The sequence below is a fragment of the Pezoporus wallicus genome, unplaced genomic scaffold (genome assembly GCF_028554395.1).
Source record: "Pezoporus wallicus isolate ANWC-B61680 ecotype Strahan unplaced genomic scaffold, APGP_CSIRO_Pwel_v1 contig_420, whole genome shotgun sequence".
Taxonomy (NCBI): domain Eukaryota; kingdom Metazoa; phylum Chordata; class Aves; order Psittaciformes; family Psittacidae; genus Pezoporus; species Pezoporus wallicus.
In genome coordinates, this window is record NW_026636658.1 from 1,596,265 (window position 1) to 1,616,791 (window position 20,527).

General features: G+C 41.4%; 1 protein-coding gene across 1 annotated transcript in view; it reads right to left on the reverse strand.

Moving 5' to 3' along the window:
* Window positions 1–13,607, reverse strand: part of VAT1L (vesicle amine transport 1 like) — a 63,173-nt gene extending 49,566 nt beyond the window's left edge. Inside the window, exons 1-3 of the mRNA XM_057401167.1 lie at window positions 13,263–13,607; window positions 6,758–6,887; window positions 885–1,100 (exon numbers count right to left, since the gene is read on the reverse strand). Coding sequence (XP_057257150.1) covers window positions 885–1,100; window positions 6,758–6,887; window positions 13,263–13,492 — 576 coding nt within the window. The 5' untranslated portion in view covers window positions 13,493–13,607. The remainder of the gene's footprint in view (window positions 1–884; window positions 1,101–6,757; window positions 6,888–13,262) is intronic.
* Between the last annotated feature and the right edge of the window lie 6,920 nt (window positions 13,608–20,527).

The following is a 20,527-nucleotide window of genomic DNA, read 5'->3' on the forward strand; positions in this document are numbered from 1 at the left end:
TTTGGAAGGCTGAGATCTGATAGTGTTCTCAGGTTGTGAAAGCTGCTTTATGGAAAAGCACTGCATAATTTCAAACAAACTCCCCTGACAGTATCTTGATAGTCTGCACAAGCTTAAGTACTTTTCAAAGGAGAGAGATTTTAGTAAAAGATAGTTCAACGAACTGGTAACACAAAATGCTGACTTCTTATTTCATTGCATGGCCAGGCATTCCACCAAACTCATCCTACTATTGCTTTGCCCATGTAACACAGCAATCCCTTACTAATGATCCAAACTATGACATGTAGCAGCCACCACTGATGAGATTCAGCGTCTGTATATTGATTGCCACAATACTGCTTCTCACTGCTTTCCATCCTTCTACAACAAAGGGGAAGAACTTCACACAAAAAGCATCTCTCTCACACACACAGCATTTGCAGGAGTATTCCAAGAGGGTCATTTACTGCAAGGAGGATAATGGTTACCTACAAATACTGTGTTCAGGGCATTGATTTATTTATTCCTTTCATTATTGCATTCATTACTTCTTCATTCCTTTCAGCCTTCTTTTACACAGAAGTACAAGGTGCTTCATAAAGGTTCAGGAATGAGATGTTTGGGACAGCACTTGCTCCCTGATCTCTGACAACCAGTCAGGGGGTTTGGGAGGGGTTTTGGGGTAAAATTTACTGTCATAACACTTTTATTTCACCCAAAGCTCCTGCCAACCATTTGCATCAGTGTTTTGAAGGGAAAACGGATGTAGTTTCACTGCAATCCCTCCCACACGGAAGTCTGATCTCGAATCAAACTATAGGGCCTGGCTCATTTCAGAAATTGAGATGCATCAGACTTCCCAGTTACTTGGTGACAGAAAAGTAAGAAAAGTTCCAACTTACCACTCCACCCCCTGCAGAGTGGACCAGCACAGACATGCCTTCTCTTAGGTTAGCAACTTCAAAGAGCATCATGTAGGCAGTTACAAAGTTCATGGGAAACGCAGCAGCTTCAGAAAAGCTCATGTCATCTGGGATCTTGTAGACAAATTCGACTGGGGTACAAACTACTTCAGCCCATGCACTGTAGTTTATGAAAGCCATGACTCGGTCTCCAATCTACAAAAAAGGAAGAAAAGGTTGAGCATATGGCTGCGAGTGAGACTGTAGAGAGCAGCTTGTGAGATCTGCAACTCTCCTGCTCAAGCTGTGGGTCACTGACTGTGAAGTTAATAGTGCTCCCCATCTTTGCAAAACAGCAGTTAAGCTCAGCTCTGGGTTTTTACCAAGTTTTAATTGTATTTATTTAAAAGTCTGGATTTAACAAAAATATCCAAATAAAGCCACCTCTTCTTTTCCCACACTGCTTCTATGAGCAGACTTTCATCATCACAAACACAGATTATCTTTTTTCTAGCAGAGACCCTAAATAACAAATGGGGCTGTAAATAATGAAAAGAGCATTCTTACTAATAACCAGGAAATTTGCTTACAGATAAAAGACCCCCAAAACCAGGAAAAAAAAGGTTATATATTACCTATTAAACACATGGAATAAACAAAAGTACACCACAGATATTTTTCACTTTGCTTTCTCAGTCTTCACAGTAATTTAGACCTACTTTTGCTCTCCGTGGATCGAGAAGGGGAGGCCTTGCACTCAGGTACATGAAAGGGTTCAGACACCACTCAGAAGATAACACCATCTGTAGCTACTCTCTACTTTTATTACCTTAATAACTGATTCTAGCAATACATTTCCATGACTATAATTTCTCCAGTCACGTCAGACCAGAATTTGATCCTGCAACTTCAAATAAGCCATCTTAAATGTCAAAAAATATACCTCTGGATTCCAAGGCACTACTAAGCCTACAAAATTAATTTGACAGGATTTAAAGGAGCAATGAAATACTTCCTTTGAAACATTACTCAGTTTCTTTGGAAAATATATAGTAGTGAAAGGGTATTTCACTATGGAGAAATAAAGATTTTATGTTAATATTAGATATGGTTGGTTGCTCCTAGGAACCTCTCAGAACCTCCAGGCACATCAAATCTATACGTCTGTATAATGGCCTTCATTGCAGCACCAGGTTTTTAAACTGCAGATAGTGACTCCCCACAGATGGGCAAGAATAATAACAAAGCAATTGGAGCTGTGAGGCTCCTGCAGAGGCACAATCAGACTTGGAAAGCAACTCATGTAAAAGCAGAAATTGGTCTGCTGGCACTACTAGGGAGAGCCACAGTGCGTAAACCTTCACAGGCAAAGCTCTCAATAACTGCTTGTCACTAGCAGCCCCTGCACACCTTTTACCTTATTTTAGACTTCTTTGCCTTTCTGTAACACACCAACAAAAATAGCATCCTTAACCATGAAAGGAGCTCTTCACTGGGGCCACAGTGTAAGTGATAACGCAGGAATAGCATCACACATAGCAGTATTTAATGTTTTAAGTAAAACTAACAGCAGCTGTCCCTCTAAAATACCTTATCTGCCTGATATTCTGCATCTTACATTCTACTAATACCCACTAATGTTTTAGAAATACTATAGGTTGTTCTTGGACTACTTCAGCTATATTCCACAGCAATGGATTAAAGCTCAACACTTTTACCTTCAGGGACACATTTATAGCACAAGCTCATTTTAGTCTCCCAGGTACTTGTCATCAGTTTGCGTTATTGCAGGTTTGCTGAAAACTAAGGTGCTGCTGATTTGAAAGGTTCAGAGTGAGGATGCCGAAACAGAAATGACATTCCAGTTTTAACCAAAATGCCTCCTCCTTTTGAAAAAGACATTCAAATTAGTAGTGCCTCACTGGTAACCACTCTGTGGTTGCCTTTTGCTCTTAGAGAAGCACCTAAAATCTAAAGTCTGCTAGGATTTATTAGTGAAGATGTTAATACATCCTATATCCTTGGAAACAAATATGAATGGTTACCAAAAAGAATGTAGAGAAGTCCCTCTTGGTGATTCCTGAGGGATTTCTTAGTAACATTAAATACTTTATTTTACCACAAACACTATACAGAGCTTAGTCATCATCTGAGATTAGGCCTTAGCTCCTGAGAATTGTCCCCACAACTAGAGATACAAGGCCTGATACAGTTGAGCTCAGCAGAAATCAGCTTTTCCTTTTAATGGGAGAAGGAATAGGCATTACACCATTATTCCACAAAAAAAGGCTTTATTTCATTGTAAGGTATGTTTTCACTGTCAAAATGGACTGCCATTCAATGATGACATTTCTCATACAATTACACAATCACAGCAAACGAAGACAAGAAATGGCTGGCAACCTCTTAGGTAATATCTCAGGTATTACAGGCTATTTCAGGTAATACAAGCTAAGGGCCTGTAAGGCACATTTTTCCAGAGCATGAAATGCCCACTTCAATGCGGCTTCAACTGAAAGAGATCTTCAAAGGGAAAGGAAGTCAGGAGACGTAGGGCACAATCTTTGTCATTCCTGTCACTGCTCTTGACAGTGAAAACAGCTTATGTCAAGGAGACAACAAGCATTGGGTGTGCTCCTATTCCATGCAATAAATCCGTAAAGAAACTGACAGAACATTTTTGCATCTTCTTCGTGGCACTTCCTCCTGCTTATAGGCTTATATCACTGCAGAATTATTCTAAGTGTTGATCCTTCCTCTAGGTCACTCAAACACTACCATGGGGTATGCAGGTTACATGCAAAAAAATTAAATCCCACTCTTGTTTCAGTTTCAGGGAGTACTCCATAGCACAAATGCATTCTGCAGTCAGAACAAAGACCTAACTTGAAAAGAGATCCACTATATTCAGTCAGGTGCAATGTTATTCATAAAAGCACCATATGCTATAGCCTCACAATGCCCTTTAAAAATAGATGGGACTTTTAAACTGAGACTGCTGATCTAGAGAAGAGACTGTGCTCCTTTCATAGAAAATTCTTTGATATGGAGTGTAACTATGAAGCACAGATACTAGAGTGGAACAACTGAAGCAGTAGAGTTTCTAAAGCAGCAAAGTTTCTGTTCAGTTATTGTTTGTCACAAAAAACATTGGAAGATTATGACTTGTTTTGAGGCGGAGATGAGGCAAGAGGGGGAAGGCAGAGAAATGTCTCATCACTGAGATCCTACCAGAAACTAAACTGGCCATTATCTTCACTCAACTGAGAAACGTCACATCTTTTCCAGAAGAGCAAAAATGTTACCTTTAAATAAAAATATTTTAAGCAACTGCCTTACTTAAGATGCAGTAAGAACTAAGAAAATGCAACTGCTCAATGACATGACTAAAATAATCCAGATTCCTGGATTTGGAGAAGGCTGAGGTTCTTAATGACTTCTTTCCCTCAGTCTTCACTGGCAAATGCTCTGACCACACCACCCAAGTCTTGGAAGGCAGATGCAGGGACTGTGAGAATGAAGACCCTAAGCCAACTGTAGGAGAGGATTTGGTTCAAGACCATTTTAAGAACCTGAATGCGCACAAGTCCATGGGACCTGATGAAATCCATCCACGGGTCCTGAAGGAGCTGGCGAATGAAGTTGCTAAGCCGCTGGCCATCATATTTGAGAAATCATGGCAGTCAGGTGAAGTTCCCGACGACTGGAAAAAGGGAAATATAACCCCCATTTTCAAGAAGGGGAAAATGGATGACCTGGGGAATTACAGACCAGTCAGTCTCACCTCTGTGCCTGGCAAAACCTTGGAGCAGATTCTCCTGGAAGGCATGCAAAGGCACATGAAAATCAACAAGGTGCTTGGTGACAGCCAGCATGGCTTCACTAAGGGGAAATCCTGCCTGACCAACTTGGTGGCCTTCTATGATGGGGCTACGGAACTGATGGACAGGGGTAGAGCAGTTGATGTCATCTACCTGGACCTGTGCAAAGCGTTCGACACTGTCCCACACGACATCCTTGTCTCTAAATTGGAGAGACATCAATTTGATGGATGGACCCCTTGGTGGACAAAGAACTGGCTGGATGGCCACACACAAAGAGTTGTGGTCAATGGCTCAATGCTCAGCTGGAGATCAGTAACGAGTGGTGTCCCTCAGGGATCGGGGTTGGGACTGGTCTTGTTCAACATCTTTGTCGGTGACATGGACAGGGGGATTGAGTGCGCCCGCAGCAAGTTTGCCGATGACACCAAGCTGTGTGGTTCGGTTGATACCCTGGAGGGAAGGAATGCCATCCAGAGGGACCTTGACATGCTTGTGAGGTGGGCTGATGACAACCTCATAGAGTTTAACCATGACAAGAGCAAGGTCCTACACCTGGGTCTGAGCAATCCCAGGCACAGCTACAGGTTGGGCAGAGAAGAGATTCAGAGCAGCCCTGCGGAGAAGGACCTGGGGGTGTTGGTTGATGAGAAAATGAACATGAGCCGGCTTCAGTGTGCGCTCACAGCCCAGAAAGCCAACCGTATCCTGGGCTGCATCCAAAGAAGCGTGACCAGCAGGTCGAAGGAGGTGATCCTGCCCCTCTGCTCTGCTCTCGTGAGACCTCACCTGGAGTATTGTGCGCAGTTCTGGTGTCCTCAACATAAAAAGGACATGGAACTGTTGGAACAAGTCCAGAGGAGGCCATGAGGATGATCGGGGGACTGGAGCACCTCCCGTATGAAGATAGGCTGAGAAAGTTGGGTCTGTTCAGCCTGGAGAAGAGAAGGCTGCGTGGAGACCTCATAGCAGCCTTCCAGTATCTGAAGGGGGCCTATAGGGATGCTGTGGAGGGACTCTTCATTAGGGACTGTAGTGACAGGACAAGCGCAACGGGTTAAAACTTAAACAGGGGAAGTTTAGATTGGATATAAGGAGGAAGTTCTTTAATGTGAGGGTGGTGAGGCACTGGAATGGGTTGCCCAGAGAAGTTGTGAATGCTCCATCCCTGGTGGTGTTCAAGGCCAGGTTGGACGAGGCCTTGGGTCACATGGTTTAGTGTGAGGTGTCCCTGCCCATGGCAGGGGGATTGGAACTGGATGATCTTAAGGTGCTTTCCAACCCTAACTATTCTATGATTCTATAAATAAGATTGGATTGACATGCAGTTTCTATTTCACTATTTTTCTATCTACTTAGGAAATAAAATGCTAGACTGGGGGGAAATAGGGATGTTTAACATCAATGATGGAAGAGCAGATAGGACAGAATACTGTTTATATGTAGTAAGAGATACAAAAGAGTACATAATGCCAACCGGTTATGAAAGGTTTATTATATAAATTAACTCTTTGTCATTTATTGCTATTCTGCTAGGTGAAACAGACCCTTTTGCTTTGTAAGTCATACACCCAGAATCAGAGTCCCAGTGCTACCTGTGTTTCATGAATGCACATGGTTGTAAGAACCCATGCTTATTTTAAACTGTGGTCTTGTTAACTCGAGATCAAAAGCTGGAACTACAATCAGCAGCACACGGGCTTTGAGGGACAGAGCAATAGTGACAGCAAACATGGCCGAGAAAACAAGTTAACTCAATTTCTTTTACTTTCGTGAAGCATTTAAGTCATGCTTTCCCATTCCATCAAGATATACACATGGCACAAGTGATTTTTCAGGAACTGTTTGATGGAAATGACAGTGGTAGCTTTAGAAACTAAATCAAGAGGCAATTCTCATGCTTGGGAAGCAGCAAGGAAAAATTGCCCTTTCAAATCTCAACAGGGTGGTGAAGGCTGCTGTCGCTGGTAGACCAGAAGGGATTAGGGACAACATACACAGTGAACCAGTGATTATTCAGTCTCCTTGCTCTGAAATGAAAGAAATTATTACCTCAAATCCTTTCACGCTATCTCCAAGAGCTTCTACAATTCCAGAACATTCAAACCCAGGAATAAGTGGCGTCTTTGGAGGGTTGTCAATATTGCCCTGTCTCACCATCAAATCAATAAAGTTCAAACCACTGTAAAATACAAGAAAAAACAAAATCAGCACTATTATTATAGATAATATAAGGAGGAAAACTTGACCTGAGTGATGGGAAAGACAGAAGACTTAAGCCCATCATTAAAAAGCTGGGCTCCACCGCATAAGAGGGACTCAGCAGACATTCACATTCTTCATGTGTGGAACAGTCTGACTTTACACTGTGCTGTACAGGCCTTGGAAAGAAAAACACACATACGTTAGCTCCAAAGCTTACAAGACTGTTTAGAAGTCACCTGAAGAGATTCACAAAGGGCATTTCAAAAGTCAATACAGTGAAACATTATGATTTCTATGAATGCATTACTACTTGGCAAGTAAACACAGTGCAATTTAAGAAAACCCCAAACATCAAGCATTATAGATGTTTTGAGCCAAGAGCAACCTGATGCAACTCCTCTAACCTCTGGTATGACTCCAGGAATGAATTTTGTGCTCATTCCAGGCAGGAGCCCACACTTTGACATGAACTTACTAAGTATTAGATAGGCTGTTGTTTAAAACATTTTCCTCCTGGATCACTTTTACACAGTTTTGCAAAGGTTATTTAGGTCTTTGGAGCCTCAGAGTTCCTGCTCAGAAAAAAAAAAGGTCTTTCCCTGTAGCCTCCGTTTTGCAAAAATCTTGAAGCATCTTTGCTCTGTCTTATGCATACCATCCAACTTTATTATGTAAAATTGTGTTGTTCTCTAGGAAGCCACAAAAAAACACAACCAAAAAAGGTACCATTATCTACTCTCTATATACATATATATGCACTGATTACTGGCACAAATGCCATACGTAGCTAAAACTCCTCAAACTCCTAACTAGCCAATGCTTCAGCATGAATCCATTGTTGCAAAACACAGCCCTGTATTTATTGTTAGCCAAAATTGCCGCATACTAACTCCCCCGACTCTCTAAAGCTATGCACACAGCTAGTCCTACTCATGCATATGATACCGGCAACTGCTTGGATGCATGAAATTACTGATGTGCACAGAGCTTTAGTCAGATACTAATGAAGCAAACAGATTGAACAGACTCAACAAACAAAAAGACAGAGTACGGAGGTAAGCCCAGAGACAAGACAGCATTCATAACATGTAGGTCACTGAGGGGGGAAGGAAATTCCACCAAATGTAAATATTTGTAATTGTGGTGGAGGGTTTAAGAGCAACCTGAGCTCACAACTCTAAGCTCTGTAAAAGCAAGATTATGGATTATATTTGAAAAAGATGATTTTCGCAGTCTAGCTTGACAAACTCAGTCAAAAAAGGAAAAATAAAACGAACAAAAAAAAAAAACCAAGCCCAACATGCTCATACACAGAGCTCATAACATTAACCACATGAGAGGTTAGGAGGTCTTTGGCACAATTAAGGTGGGAATTCTGGAATGATTTTAGGAAGGTCACTTCTTATCCAGTGGCTAAGACCACCTCCTACATTACCACTGTAATGTTCATAATAAAAGAGAAATCCCAAATAACAAAATGCCTGCTAGGCAGTCATCATTTGGGAAGAGAAAAAAAATGAAAACACAGCACAAAACCAAAAACCCCACACCATACAGGGTGCAACCGCTACCTGTGTACATTAATTTCAGTGATGACCTTTTTAATACGTCTTTTCACAGCGCACACATTTTACAGTTAACTTTTCGTACACTCCTGCAAGAAAGGGCAGCCAAAGGCAGAACCGTGATATGAAAACCTGTGTAGGAACACAAACCATGACGTTGTAACAAGCAGAAAACAAGCAGACAGATGGATATGGAAAAGACTATAGCCATTTGATAATGACATTTGATTACAAATACATTACTGATGCTCTTCCTAGAAATATTCATTCTTGCAAAATAACTTGTCAGACAATTTTTGAAAGGGCACATACTCAGTTTTGCACCTCACGACATAATACTAGCAATTCTGCTCTATTCTAGTTCCATTTCTCTTTCATCTGTCTTTATCCTCAATAAAAGGCAGCAGTGTTAAACAAAATAGAGAGCTCATCTCTATTAGAATGAACTTACAAGACTAGATACTAGAACAGGTGTGATAAGGGAAGAAAAGACACTGCACAAGGTATGTACCTAATCACATCTTTTTATCATTTTAATTACCAGCTGGAACATAGAGTGTTGATCAGCATTTCAAATCATTTCTAGCAACTTTTCTGTGAGTTTCTTCCTCATTTGATTCATCTTTTATCTCCTATATGTTTACATGTTGTCATATACCTATTTCTCTCATACATGTATTTATTTCCATTCTTTTCCCCTTTCAAATAAAGAGAGAAATAAGTTGTTTTATTTTACCTTCCAAATTTGAACAAGCCTTATCAACACCAATAGACCTGAAAGCACAATTACATTGCATAGTAAAACCAGCATTTTATTTTTTTTCCCTTTGAATAATCTGGAGGTTATTCAAAGATGGATGGCTACTTTAGTAATTATCTCCAAGACACCTAACCTTACCCAGTCACCCACTGAGATTTAACCTGCAGCTGACACAGGAAAAGGGAAGTCTAGATGGACAGAACATCACAAGAAAATGCACCTCATGAAGAGTGATGGTTTCAGAGAATAAGCACAATTTATTTCTTGTATCAGTACAAAACAGAGTACCCTGTTCTGATGGATAGCCAGAAAAACTGGCTGAACTTTAAGTAAGGGTATATGTAGGAGTGTAAATGCAAAGAGATCCAGTGACAAAAAGTGCACAATTTCTTGCAGTTGTGTTTTTAATCTGAAATAAAGAGCTAGATACAAATGAAGATACGGAAGCATGCGAATTATCACGATTAATACACTGACACAGGGGTTCTGCAAAAACCCGTCTGTGAAAGAGCACAAATGTTAGTGCGAACTGCACAGACTGAATTATCTGCGCATCTCTGGAGGCAGAGTTTATCAAACATGGAAGTATCTTTACATCTGACTGTCAAAATCTGCAATGTTCCACCCTAACACCAATTTTGAGGATCTTGAGTATCATTTTTCTGTATTTGTGGTTTAGCTTTGTCGTATTTTTATTTTCTTTAAATGTGAAAAGTTCTGTGGATAGAAAGCTGTATTCTAGGCTTGTTTCGTCATCAGACCAGCAACAGTCAGCTTGGTCCAACTTGCTCTGTCCACACACTCAAGGATGCCCAGTATCTTCCACTGCAAACTACCATATCAGGCAGACCATTCTCTACATTTTGCTTTGGAAAGGTGCTGCTTTTGATCAGTCTCTTCTATTTCACCACAAGAGTCCAATGAAATGAGTTACTGAAGTTAATGAAATACAACAGAGCAAGTAAGAGGACCACTGAGTTTTACATTCTTATAATCCTTCCTCTTACCCCTGGCCAGCAAATTGCCCACCAATCTTTTGATTGATTGATAGATAGATAGATAGATAGATAGATAGATAGATAGATAGATAGATAGATAGATAAATGGAAAAGTTTAAAATTATCAGATCCCATGCTTTTAATCCAGAAACACTAACAGTATATGAACAAGATTGCTTTTAAGAACAAAATCGATACACTATCTGTCCACTACTCTAGTATACCTAGGATTTCTTTTATTTACTACCAGTTTTTTAAAGTGCTGTATCTCACAGCCAGCAGGGTCACTTCTGCCTCATTCCTCATGACGTACACATACAGTATCACAAGTAAGAAACTATCAGAACAGTGAAAATAAATTATAGGGAGTTAATTACAGGACACCATTCCTTACTCACAGGACACCAGTCCTTACTCACACACCCTACCTGAAATATACTGTGGTTTGTTCTAGCTACTTGTTTAATATTTTAAACTATGCACAGTGTTCTGCAGATTGCAAATTACCACACAAACAAATACAGCAATTTTGACTACTTCATCATTATCAATCAAAAATTATTTCAGGAGATATGCAGAAGCTGTGACTCAGCTTGGACATTGATGGCTGTTCCATTTCTTAGTCACTGAATGAGGCTAACACATGACTCATCTCAGCTGACACATTTTCAGTTGGATCATTGATATTCCAGACCTTCAAAAGAATTATTCATTGCATGTCTTAGCGTGAATAGCAACAAGGCCTCCCTCTCCTCCATCTACAGTACCACACTACAAAATGTATACATATGATTCAACTGGTTTCACCCTCCAGTGGATGCAGAGACCACACAGAACTTGGGCTTTAGTCATTTATATATACTATTTATCACAGATGAACATATTTTACTTAGGATTATTCTTCCCCACAAGTTAATGGAGAAAAATAATCATTATCTATAATGACTGTCAACTACACAGCTGATTCAACTAAAACATTATTTGTCATCAAAATGGCTTAGCAGAGCCCAGCTCTGCATGTTCAGCACGTGCATACATATGAACTACATGTGTACTGCATACTACACTGGGAAGAGACAACAGCCATTTTTCTCGCTCAGTCTCCCAGACCAGACTGCAAGTCCATCATCATCCTGGTCAATCTTCTGTATTTACAGACTCACGTCAAGAAGATCGGCAAATTGATTTTGCCTTATTTGGAAGCACGCTTTGGTGACCTGATCACATTTCAGCCCTATGGCTGTTTCCAGCCCAGACTGCCAAGCAGATAGAATGGCAAACAGATGCTATACAGCCCACGGGCTCTTCTGGCATGAAGGGGAGCTTCCAAAACACACATGCACACATGGCATCTTGCAACCTGGCAGTAACTATGAAGCAGTCAAGCAGGTCTGCTGGCATTAAACAACAAGTGCGCAACTTGCACAGCTCACTAGTGATAATGCAACCTGGGAAAGCAATATATTTGTACCAGAGCTAACTGCTCCTATTTTACAGCCAAGTGTTCTTTTGCAGGTAACTTGCCATTTGTGGTACAAACATTATCTACTGCTTTGATGAAACTGTAATTCATACTGGTACTGGAGAGCCATACTGGTACTAGGCAGTGCTGTGAAACCCCCACGTGTTTAAAGGAATATGTCCATGTGCTCAGAACATTTTAATTTTGCATATTAATTCAATAGCTAGGGAAAAAAAATCATTGAAAACAACATAGCCTATTCTCAAACAGAATTACAGCCCTGTCTGAAAGAAAAACGAGCTACCCAGCAGCTACTGTGTTACCATTATTGCTTATACTCACTTAGCATGGAATTTCTTGCATTTCCCATTCAGACTTAGTAAAGAAAAAAATAATCAAATGAGAATGCAAAACACCTCAGCTCTATTAGTCCTCATTTAGAGTCATGGATATCACCATTTTTTATAGACAACACCTCAGGGTGGGGGGGAAATACTTGCACAGGTCATTTGTGACTTGTGTAAGTATTATGATTCCTGTTAAGTACAGGATGGAAAGTGCAGTGCCTGAACAGGCCAAGATATTTGGCTGCATTAACCTACCAGGATGTTCCAAGATGCACTAGATACGCACCTCAAAACAAGTTCACTGCCCCATACCAGTATCGTTTTTAACTAAAGTTACTTCCAAAATAAACAACTTGGCCTTCACCTTGAAATTTGTCTTTCAGAAGCACCACGTTTTCACGTAGCATAAAAGGACAACAAAAGGCAAATCCCTGCCTAGGCTAAATTAATTTGGGTTTTGGTACATACCGAGTTGTGAAAACAACCCCATTTTCATGAGAAACAAGTGCAGTGAGAACCAGCTATCGAGGAAGCACAGTCTGCTCCAATTGTCTGGGGAAAACAAAAATAAGCGTTCTAGGAAAGCTTATTGCAAGATGCTACCAGATCGCTAACCACTTGTCAACCAGACACAGACATCCAACACTGGAGAGTTACCCCCAGCTCCACTGCTCCACCACACCAGCGCTGAAGAAAAATTATGATAAGTAAAGTGAGTGATCCCCAGGAGAAAAATAACAGCCTGTATGAGAAGGGGAAGGGACGGGTGCTGAGTACCACATGCAAGCTGGCTCCCACATTTCTCAGAGAGAAAATAACAAACCCCGAAGCGCAGTTAAACAGGTTTTCCCCATTTACCCCTATTGGTACCGTGCACATCAATTACATTTCTTTCCCTCCCCAGCCGCTACTGACAGCACCCAAACCCCGGCTTCACCCCATGCCCAAGCGGCTCGGAGCCCATCGCTGAGCATCAGTCGCTGCCCGGGCATCAGCCGGTACCCGGGCGCTTGGCGGCCCGGGGCAGGAGCCGCGGCGGCAGCTCGGAGCGGGGCTCCCCGCCGAGAGGAAGCCACGAGTGAGGGAAGTTGGTGCTGGAGCAGCAGCCGCCCGCCCGCGATCACCCCGCACCCGGCCCCTCCGAACCCCAGCACAGGGAGAGAAGCCCCCGGCCCCGCCCGTCCCTAGCGCCAAGGAGAGGGCAAGGGGTGATACTGGACCAGGCTTTGACGCGGATCTTCAGCTCCCCGTCCTGCGGCTCCGGCATGGCTTTCTTGGACACGCGGAGCTTGTTGAGCCCCCCGAAGGCGGACAGCACTACGGCTCTCATCTCCTTAGTGTCCGCAGCCCGCAGGCTGCCGGCGGCGCTGCCTTCGCCCGCTTCCTTGCCGCCTTCCTTCTCGATCATCTGCTCCGTCTCCTCCGCACGCTGCGCTCCCTCCTTGGCCATGGCGAGCTGCGCCGCTGACTCCCGCCGCCGCTCCGGTGCGAGGCGCGGTGTGCAATGGCCGCAGGCGCGGAGCGGTACAGCGCTCCCCTGCCGCCACCGCCGCAATGCACCGACTAGCTGCGCAGCACCATCCGCCGCGGCCGCACCGGCACCGCGCCGCCCCTCGCGGAGGGAGCCACGGGGGCCACGGCTGTGCTGAAACCTTCCCCAGGGCCGGGGCACAGCCGGACAATCCTCACGCACTGTCACCATAGGCACAGCCCGAAGCCCTCGAGGAGCTGGTGTGCACTCTGGAACGCCTGAAAGGCTGTCACGTTGGGCTGGCCTCCCTCACACACCCTGGTCCCCTCCATGCCCCACACCTGATGGCATCGCGACTTAAATCGTCACATTAAGGTGCCATCAGGGCTTGATCATTCCTGGTCCTGAAGCTGTTCTTAGGGCCAACTAAGTGAATGCTTTCAGCATCAGGATGACCACAGTGGGAATGAGTTGTGAGCAAGAGACCCGAGTTTGAAACTGCTGTAACGCACACCTAAGGCTTTATACAATAGCTCTCTTCATGGTGATAGGAGCCAGGCAGCTGAACATGGATTTTGGGGGATCGCTGGTTGTGGTTCTATGGGTGTTTAAACTTTTATCTGTTGACTTGAGCATTAGGTGCCTGCATCGGTTTGTTGATGGCCCCTTGGTCTAAATAAATCCCCTTCCTGCAAGCCTATGCACCTATATATGGAGTTTCAAAACTTGTTGCAGGATTTCATGCACCTAGTGAGCACTCCTGAAGACCTCTTTGTGAATGCAGTTCCTCCACCAACCCCCCCTGCATCAGGTTAAGAAGTTCCAGGACCTTTCTGACTTATGGTAGAGATTATCACCACCACCTCCTTGGGCTGTGGATTTGTTGCGGTCTAAGTCCATTGATAGTCCTTAATCTCACAATATGCATTTATTTCATCTACAATATGTGTTTATTTCATATTGGGCTATGTATTCAGTGCATTGTATTTAGAGGAAGCAAAAAACCTTGGAAATGTCTTAGCTATGATAAGTAATGGGGTAGAACATTTTCGTTCACACTAACAAAGCGAGATAGAGGACTGGGTAGAGCTTTCCTATTTCTTTGTACTTTGTATGTAATACTTTGGGGGATTTTCTGTCTAGGCTGTAAGACGTGCAGACAAAGTATTTTCTAAAGCCTGTTTCTGAGAATTTTTCATCTAAGCCCATCATAAATGAAGCAGTGAACAAACACAGGTTAGGAGTAGAGGAGGAGTACTAGACATAGGGAAGCTCCACTAGCTTCATCATCTCCAGAAGTTCAAACTGATTTTATCAGAAGTGAAGTCTGATGCCTCTTACATTGCTCTTAAAGTATGTTTTGGACACAGATTCAAAACCATCTCTTAAGCACCACTGAGAATTTTCTGTGCGATGTGTTAAAGTGATGCCATCCACTTCATTCTATGTAACAGCTTGCGGAGCTATCTAACTGTTTTAAAGGTCAGGAAACTTTTTTCTTCCCTTGCTCCCCTGGTAATACTACAAATATTCTCTTCCCTGTTCCCTGTCCTTGGCTAATTCAGTGCTGCAATGGGGAATACAAAGTTCTGTCGCTTTAGATGTGGCCATTTGAATGCAGGACCAGGCAGGCAGCAGCTGAATAAAGAGTAACATGCGTTTGACTCCAAATGATTCACTCAACTAGCATCTTATTATAGTTCTAACTCAAATGACTGGTAAAGTGTGGAGGGGAGGGGAAAGTGAAGCTGACAGAGTGTGTCACCTGTGTGACATCCAGAGTAATGAAGAAGCTGGGGGGCAGCTCACTCCATCGCTCCAGCAGACTGGAGAACCCAAAGAAGTGAATTCGGATCGCTATGCTGCATTGATTTTGTGTTGGTTTGTCTGCTACTGTCATGCTGGTTTATGCTAATGCCTTGGGAGACTTGTGATTGACCCTACCTGTAAAGATTTAAAGCTGTCTCTAATCCTCCTGAACCAGAAACAATTTATCCCAAGTGATTCAACCATGTACTGTTGGCAAGTCAAAATGACTGAAGGATGGCCATTTTGTAGGAACATAATGTCTTGCTTATGGCAGAGCCAGTACTTACATACATCTGTTGTGGCAGCTGGAGTAACATGTAGCAGGTATTTTTGCATAATCCTGATTCCATTATTTTGATTCAATTCATAACCACTTCTCTAAGAATATTAGATGATGCAGTACAGAAGCTTACACTAAGATGTAAAAGCAGGATTTATTCTAACAGTTGGCTGCAAATTTAACTACTCTAGCAATAGGCTGTGGGCTGGCCATTCATATAACTTAAGACTACAGTAAAAAACATCTTAGTGTTGGCTTTCCACTGACTTCCATGCTAGTGGATTAGATTGCAAAAGTGAAGGGCTAGGACTCAAGTAGATGGGTGTAGTTGAGTACCGATAATATTAAAGAACATGCTGTGAGAACCTGAACAAAAGGGAATGAAGAGTTCTTTGGTCACCATCTTTATCTGAGGGTCAAGTAGGTGGCAGCTGTTCTTTGCAACAGCAATTTTTAAAAATGCTATGTAGAAAAGAAGGTAAATGGAACAATGTGCTCGTGGATAAATGCTGGCACTTACAGAAAATCTCTCTCCCTGATTCAGATCCTTTATTTTCAGAACATAATAATTTGTTCAGCAAAAGAACCTATCTATGACTACATCAGGGACAAAACAGTCATCTTTCACAGATACTGTTTTGAGGGTTCATGCCTGAACTTCATGGAGGGAGCAGCCATTCAAGGTAAATCTAATTGTAGCATTGCCATTCTTTTGGAGTACGATAGCTGAAGAAATTGAAGTTGTTACTGGAAACAGGGACCTTGGGCAAGGTCAATCAAAACCTAAAGTAGATGAGTTAAATGCAAAGTTTTAACCTATGCAAGGGTGAAAAAAAAACCCAAACCAAACCAGCTTGGGACCCTCGTGGAAAAGAACTATCCTTCCTTAGATACTTATTATGTACTCTGTACCAGAAGGGTTTGGAAGAAGAAAAATGAGGTTTGTGTTCAAGAAGGACTTATTGTATCATCAGTTTTCCTTCTTAGCAGGAACAACATTTGAGACCCTGAATAATGGTAAATCACTCTGCTCAAAGGAAGTGACATGTAAATGACAAACCAAGCCCTTAGAATGGAGAATTTTGCCTTTTTTTTTTTTTTTTTCTTAATCTCTGGGGCATAAATCACATTTTGCCTTAGAGAATAAAGTATTAAAAATATTTTTAAGCTAAATGATGTATGTTTCTAATAGTTACAAATTATGTTAGTAACATCACAGGATATATGTTCTTTCTGTTTTAACGCATAAACGGAACAGCTTTTAATACATTCAGCTCCAAAATGTTGCTTTCTTTACAGTCTACTATTATGAAATTCAGTTTAGTGCAGGGACAGAAAAATCCTCAGGACTCTCTTAACTTTTCAATCTTATTCAACATCTTCCCCCTACAGATTTGTGTGCTATAAAACATCCCTATTGCTTGACAGAAGATGCATTTTATGTATTACGTTTTGAGATCATGTTCAGAATTCCCATTTCAGACTCTGTTATAACCTATAGTCCACAACGTCTCTTAACAATAGGAAAATGATTTTAGTGACTTTCCCCTTTTGTACCCATGTGTAGAATGTATTAACAAAGAAAGACATTTCCAAAGGAATCTCTGAGAGAATAGGATGCTAGATATATTTGGGCTTTTCAAAAAACAAAGGAGACCTCTATTTCCTAAGGTTAATTCACATTGAGATAATTGTTTTGTTTTATTTTATTTTATTTTATTTTAGCCAGGGGCTTTCTCCTACTAGGGGAGCTACATAAGAATTACAGCAGCAGTGAAGCAATTCTCTATTTATTGTCACACTGAAAAGAACTGTACATTTCCCTTCAGTAGACAGAAGCAGTTTAAAGCTCCTCAGAATCATCAGGAGTAATGAAAATGTGTTGCGTTTTAAACTAAAGGGGAAAAGAAATCAAAGCATTCACAGAGGATTTAGCTAAGCCAATAGATGCCAATATGAGTTATCCTACTGACTGCCCATTTACTGTGTTACTTCATTACTTTACTGTTTGTCTTGCATGGAAATTGTGCTCAGATAATTTAGTGATGGTTACAATAGGAATGGATCACATTGTTGTTGGATAGGAATAAATGGATCACATTGTTGTTGATCAAGAAATAATACAATTCAGGAGAATTTAAATGGATTTGAAATCTTTACATCATGCTGATGATAGTCATCAATAAAAATGGGCAGACCAAAATAAGTCCCCTTAACAAAGCTTCATTTATATATTTATTTTTAGAGCCTTACTATCCATTTGTTCTGCTAACAATATAATTAAAAAAAAGAATTCTGTTCAGCATCTTTAGCTGCTCTCTGCACATTCTAACACTTATCATGTGTTTTCTGAAAGCTCTAGGTATTTTTTACATTGAAAAAAAAACACTTTTATATCATTTTTGATCGTAAAATTGAAGCTGTATGGTCTTTCTGGACTCAATTCTGAGAAATGAAGAAAAAGAAGGCCAGAAAATGATTACAGAGATAGATAGTAAATCACAATGAGCAGTTACAGGAGATGAGCATATTACTTAAGAGTGCACTTATAGTACTGTGCAAGCGCAAAGTACCCTTAGACTTTTTTAGGATATTAAAATGCCATCCCTGAATTCCAACAGGTTCAAGATATTATTCTTACCTTGTTCTTTAAGGCAATTCATGCAATTCATGCAACATGCAGAAAACTATTGCACATGTTAAATCTCCTGTTGAAAGTACTGTGGTCCATAACTAGACTGTTATATATCTGGGGATACCCATGATGCTTTATGTACTTACTCACTCTGTGTGACTCCAGGCATTGAGAAAGAGTAATCCCACTTGGCATTTTGACTCAATTTGGTCTCAGTAATTACAGATCCAGAGTAACTTGTTAGAAGCTTGTGAAAAAAATGTCTCTGAACTTTACAGCAGAGCTGGTGTACAGCAGAATTCAATGAATTAAATACTGAGAATAAGTTTGAAAAGCATAGCCAGTTGTTATACTGGATATATCCAGTAGTTATGCTGGTTATCTCCAGCTGTTATCCACTGCTGCTATACAGCACACAGTATTATCAGGAACATTTGTCTGTGAATGTTATATTCCAGACTAATTACATCAAATAATGCATTTGTGGCCTTGAACAAAGTTGTCTTATACTAATTACAAACTATTTTACCTTTTTGTGACTCTTTTTTTCTCATTAAGTATTTATATGCATAATATAGGTAGCTTCTGAATCTGCTCAAGAAAACAAAAGTGAGCTTTTAGGTTTACTAAGCTGAGCTCTGTTTTGCATATTTCTGAAGCTGCAGTCCAAGAGCATGCAACATCAAGGTTGTGTTCTGTAAGCAGCGATGCTTCCAGCTTGAATTTAAATTTAAAGGCATGATATTAATTTGCAGCTCTTGAAGAGCTCTGTCACAGCACAGAATTTCTGTAGGGCTTACAATACAAAGAGGTCTCTTTTTCCCCCACAACCTTGGTGCAGCGTTCAGTACCACTCTGGCTGTGCCCTCTGTGATGGGCCTTTTGAAGAAAGGAACAGAATGCCCTTTAGCATAATTGCATTTCCTATGGGGTGCTTTATCATTGGCTATTAATGGTCTCTTCTTGTCAGTTCCATAGCTAGTTACTGTGTTCTAACTCATTGATTTTAATAAACCGAGTGTGCTGCTGTATTCTCTTCTACTTTCCTTCTGGAGAAAAAATATGCCCATAACAAAAACTACTAATGCCAGTTTATTAGGAGATTGTTTTTCTCTGAGCGCTCCTAAGATGCTAATGGAACTGTTCATTACAAAGCTGCTAGGTTGGATCTCACCTGGGGTAGCAGAAACATGGATTTTCTCTGAATAAAAACATATGAGTTTGCAGGCAAGGTTTAGAACTTGTATTCGTTTTTGCTGGAATTGAGGTAATTTTCTTCACAGCAGCTGTGTTTTGGATTTGTGACCACAACAGTGGTGATGACACACAGGTGGTTTAGCTGTTGTGGAGCAGTGCTTACACAGCCTCAAGGCCTCCTATGTTTCCCATGCTGACCCAGCAGCAAGTAGGCTTGGGGGGGGGGGGGGGCATAAGAACCGGGGAGGGGACATAGGTGGGGAAGCTGCCCCCAGCTAATGGAAGGGGTATCCTATTCTGTATGACAGTGCTGAGCAATAAAAGTAGGGGGAAAGGAGAGAAGGGCTACATCCAGGGTTACGGATGAGGCCCTGCTTTACCAGAAATAGCTAAACATCTGCCTGCCTGGGAGCCAGTGGATGAATTCCTTATTTTGCTTTGCTTGCATTCAAAGCTTTGCTTCACTTATAAAAATGTCTTTATCTCAAACCTTGAGTTCTCTGTTTTGACCCTCAGATTCCCACCCCTGCCACACAGCAGGGGAGAGATTGAGCAGCTGTATGCAGCTTATCTGCCTGTTGGAGTTAACACACAACACAATCAAAAAGACAGCTCTCTTCTTTTCATAGTCATTTTAGCAGGTCAGCTGGTAAATTAGGAAACAGACCTGAAAAATCTTAATGCTTTTTCCACCTAGGAAGTAGTTCCTTAGACTACAGTTAAGCATACTAGTGAAGTACTTTAGGTAAGCTTGTAATAGTGATAAGAGCCCTGTACACCATATTTACAATAGCACTAGACAAAGTGTTCTAGTTTTATGACTTATTATGTCTGCAGCTGCATTTCATTGTACTGGAAGATAACTGAAAAACAAGTGTTGTAGTCTGAAATGGGACTATTTTCTGACACCCGTGTTACTACAGAAGAGGACTCACTGTGCCATTCTGTTTCTTAGGGCTTTGAAGAAGTATTGGCTTAATTTTGAATGTGTTTTTCAATAGTAATCATCTAAATGTTAGGCAAAAGTGATTTCTGGAGACTAAATTAATGTAAATCTTGCATAGCAAACCTTCATAGCAACTGAGATAAATGA